Source organism: Ochotona princeps, chromosome 26, assembly GCF_030435755.1.
Source record: "Ochotona princeps isolate mOchPri1 chromosome 26, mOchPri1.hap1, whole genome shotgun sequence".
Lineage (NCBI taxonomy): Eukaryota > Metazoa > Chordata > Mammalia > Lagomorpha > Ochotonidae > Ochotona > Ochotona princeps.
In genome coordinates, this window is record NC_080857.1 from 18,798,500 (window position 1) to 18,802,399 (window position 3,900).

The window sequence follows — 3,900 nt, forward strand, 5'->3', positions numbered from 1 at the left end:
AAACTCAAACAACACCAGGGAAATGCTAGCAGACTTGATGATTAAGGAGTGGCGTAATATTCCTGCTCTTAATCCCCACACTGGGATGTTCTCTGTATGTAGGGAGAGGCCAGCCGTGGGCTGTTAATCACTCTTCCTGCGATGGCCGATGGTCGGAGGACATGAAACTCATGCCTTCCTAAGGCACAGCAGCTGTTTGCCTGCCCACAGCTGGTGTCACCTGCATCATGGCTGTTTTTGCTGTAAGGTCCTATTAGCTGGAAACCAGCAGCTTCACAGCTCGGATAGCATCATGGCTGACTTAGACCCATCAGTTCACCATTTAAATCCACAAAGATTATTCTGCCTCCCATGAATGTGTCTACACTTCCATCTGAGTGTACACCGTAGCCCCTGAGCAGGCCTACCTTCCCACCTGGAATGTGCAGGTCCAGACCTCAGCACCCAGGAAGCCCTGGGAACTTTCTAGAGTCACAGTTTACGCTGGAGACCAGATGAGTCCAGGCTGTGTCCAAACCCAGAGCAGGCATCCCAGTGGGGGCCAACAGCTGTGACCATGTCCTGCTGCCATGCTTTGGGATAAGTGTGGGCCTGTTTAGCCATAGAACAATTCACTCAACACCCCCAAGTACCCTCCACCCCAACACCACCTTTTAGCCCTGATCCATGAAGAAATGGAGACTCTGAGCAGTCCAAGGCTGGGTCAAGTTCCTACAACAGGCAAATGGCCAGGGTGCGGCTTAAGCTGGGTCAGACTGCAGAGCAAGCGCTCTAGCCTCAATGTCTGTCTGTCTTGCCCTCCCAACAGCTCTCTGAGAACTGCTGGCTTGGCTGGCCCAGGCTCCCTTCTCCAGCAGCTGTCCCTGAAGCCATGGAGAGCCTGAGTGAACTGCAAAACCCCCTGCTGCCCAGAAGTCCTGCCCACCTCCGCGGCCCCTACGCCTACCCAGACGCTGGTCCACCCAGCTGGTCCTGCCAAGAGAAGCTCTACTCCTACCTCCTGGGCACTGCTGGTCCTGCCCACACCCATCAGTTCCTGGATCCAGGGTCCCTACAGCTGGCCGTGGAGGCCTGGTACCGGCCCAGCTGTCTCCTGGGGAGGGACAAGGTCAAGGAGCCCAGGGCGGGCAGCTGTGAGACCAGTTTCACAGAGGTCCGGGAGGCCCAGGCAGTGCCCACAGAACAGTCCACAGAAACTAACCCTGCCGAAGAGGATGTTGCCATCCAAACAGTGTCCTATGGGGTCCAGGAGGAGCTGCAAAGCCAGGACAATGGCCAGGAAGAGGAGGAGGTGAGAAGATACATTTAAAATACAGCCCTACTGCCAACCCCCAACCAGGCCAGCTCCACGGTATAGTAGACTAGGCTTCCATCTGCAGTGTTGGCATCCTATATGGGCACCTGTTCATGTCCCAGCTGTGACATTTCAGATCCAGCTCCCTGCTTATGGTCTTGGAAAGTAGCTGAGAATGACTCAAGTCCTTGGGACCCTGCACCCACATGAGAGACCTGGAAGAAGCTCCTGGCTCCTGACTTCAGATCAGTCTTGGGTCAGCCGTTGTGGCCACCCGGGGAGTGAATCAGCAGATGGAAGATCACTTTCTCCTTTTCTTTGTAGCTCTGCTTTTTAATTTTTAAAAAAGATTTATTTATTTTAATTGGAAAGGCAGATCAGATTTATGGAGAGGAGGAGAGAGAAACAGCAGGAATCTGAATGCTACTGAGGAGAAGGTGCTTCCGACCTGGATAGAGTCCACACTCAGAGACACTTGCTTGGGTTGACTGAGATGACATGAGCGGTTGGGAAGGTGGTCACCTATGTCTTCTTTTATTTACATATTTTTGCCTTCCTCCTTCTTCCAAAGAAATCTTGTTCTAATTAGTTTTATAATCTTATTTTTCTCTCTAAAAATATACTTTTCAATATTGCTTTATGTAATTGAATCTTTTGCTACAAAGTGATTTTTTTCCCCCAGAGGCATAGAGACCAGGGAACTCCCACCCACTGGTTTCCTTCCCAAATGCCTAAAACAAGGGGCAAGTTAACATTGGCTCTCCCATGTGGCAAGCAAGGACACCGAAGAGCCATCACCTGCCGTCTCTCAGGGTGGGCAGTAGAGGGAAGCTGGCACTGGGAACAGAGTCAGGACTTGTACCCAGGCACTCCAATACAGAATGCAGACATCCCAAGTAGGTTTTGTTGTTGCTGTTTTGCTTTTCTTCTTCCTTTTTTAAGACAAAATTACAGAGAAAAGGAGAGAGAGAGATTTTCTATCCACTGGCTCATTCCCCAAACAGCCAGAATGGCCTTTGATGGACCAATTCAAAGCTAGGATGGCTGTCTTCCAGTTCTTTCCCAGGTGCATTAGCAGGAAGCTAGATTAGAGGTGGGGCAACTGGAACCAGCGTCCATATCAGATGCAGGTTCTGCAAGTGGAGAATTCACTTGTTACACCATGGCGCTAGCCTTCCAAGCAGTGTTTTAACCGCTAGGCTGAATATGCGGCCCTGAAAGATGATGTGTAATGATTCCGGTTTTTGGTTGCAAATCCTTCCGTCATTTATCAGATCAGATTCCTGGTTGCAGGGCCTTGAGAATGCCTCTGACTGCTCATCCTATGATGAGCACTCCCAACAGAGACTCTTGGACACTTTCCTCATGATGAAGCGCCAACAGAGTATTGTGGGGTCCTGGTGAAGGCTTGGCAGAGTGCCAAGGCCATCCCCTCCCATTCCACTTGCAGCAGAGGGGACTGCCTGTCGCTCCATATTGCCTCCTGGGTCTTTCCCGTAGGTGGAACTCTGGCTGGTTGACCTGGCAGGGGCAACTGTGAGCCTAGTTGGCAGCACACGTTGTTTTACAGAGTGATGCGACTTCATCAGAGAGTGAGAGCGAAAGTGAGGACAACTTCTTCACGCTGCCTCCCAGAGACCACCTGGGTCTCACTCTCTTCTCCATGCTCTGCTGCTTCTGGCCCCTGGGCATTGCTGCCTTCTACTTCTCCCAGGGGGTAAGCACAGAAACCACAGGATTGGGGTGCCCAGGGTTGCCTCTCCTTGCGCGGGGATGCTGTCAGGGATCCTGGCTTGTGGGAGGAGGGTGTGGAGGACTGGCTGCTTTGCTGAGTCTGGGGGATGACCCCTTTCACCAGCCCATCTCTCCTAGACCAGCAAGGCCATCTCCAAAGGGGACTTCCGCCTGGCCAGCACCACCTCCCGCCGGGCTCTCTTCCTGGCCACACTCTCCATTGCTGTGGGCGCAGCTCTCTATGTGGCTGTGGTGGTGGCTCTGGCAGCGTACATGTCCCAGAACAGCCATGGCTAGAAGCCAGGAAGTAGGCTCTGTCTCTTGGAAGTTGTGGAGCTGGCGGCTCCAGGCTTTACGGAGGACTCCAGCCCCCAAAGAGAACTGAGAGAAGCTTGTTTCGGGCCAGCTCCCCCACCTGCCCAGGCTGCAGCCTGCAGAGCTGAGCACTGACCCCTCCACCTGTCACCTGTTGCTCCCAGCCTCCCAGCCGGCCAGAGGTTCCCTCTGGAAGCCAGGTTGCTGATGAAAAGTGGCAATGGGCAGGGCTGCCCAATAGGGCATACCAGCAAGCCCAGACCAGCCCCTTCCCTAACCACGTTGCCAACCCCACTTGCATCTAGAGAAAGAGCAGGTGGCTGCAGTGAGGGAAAAGGAAGCCCAAGAGGGTCTTCAACTAGGGACAGCCTGGGCTTCCCCTAACCCTCTTCTCCAGCCTTGCAAGATCGTGCCCCAGCCAGCCAGGACAGAAGCACCTGCAGACCCCAGGGCTTCTGCATCTTTGTGATTTTCACTCACTGCCTCTTCCATGGGCTGACACCAAGACCCTGCAGACAGAAGAGGACTCTGGAGAGACCTGGGGAGGGGAATCCCTG

General features: G+C 53.4%; 1 protein-coding gene across 1 annotated transcript; it reads left to right on the forward strand.

Annotated features, from left to right (window-relative positions):
* The first annotated feature begins 871 nt into the window (after positions 1–871).
* On the forward strand, positions 872–3,325 carry SYNDIG1L (synapse differentiation inducing 1 like). Its single transcript, XM_004584398.2, has 3 exons — positions 872–1,291; positions 2,865–3,011; positions 3,167–3,325. The coding sequence occupies exons 1-3, from the start codon at positions 872–874 to the stop codon at positions 3,323–3,325; spliced, it is 726 nt and encodes a 241-aa protein (XP_004584455.2).
* Positions 3,326–3,900: the final 575 nt, after the last annotated feature.

Coding starts and splice junctions, on each gene's coding strand:
- SYNDIG1L (XM_004584398.2), top strand. CDS start 872: ATGGAGAGCCTGAGTGAACTGCAAAACCCCCTGCTGCCCAGAAGTCCT. Junction 1,292..2,864: donor ATGGCCAGGAAGAGGAGGAG/GTGAGAAGATAC, acceptor GTTGTTTTACAG/AGTGATGCGACTTCATCAGA. Junction 3,012..3,166: donor CCTTCTACTTCTCCCAGGGG/GTAAGCACAGAA, acceptor CATCTCTCCTAG/ACCAGCAAGGCCATCTCCAA.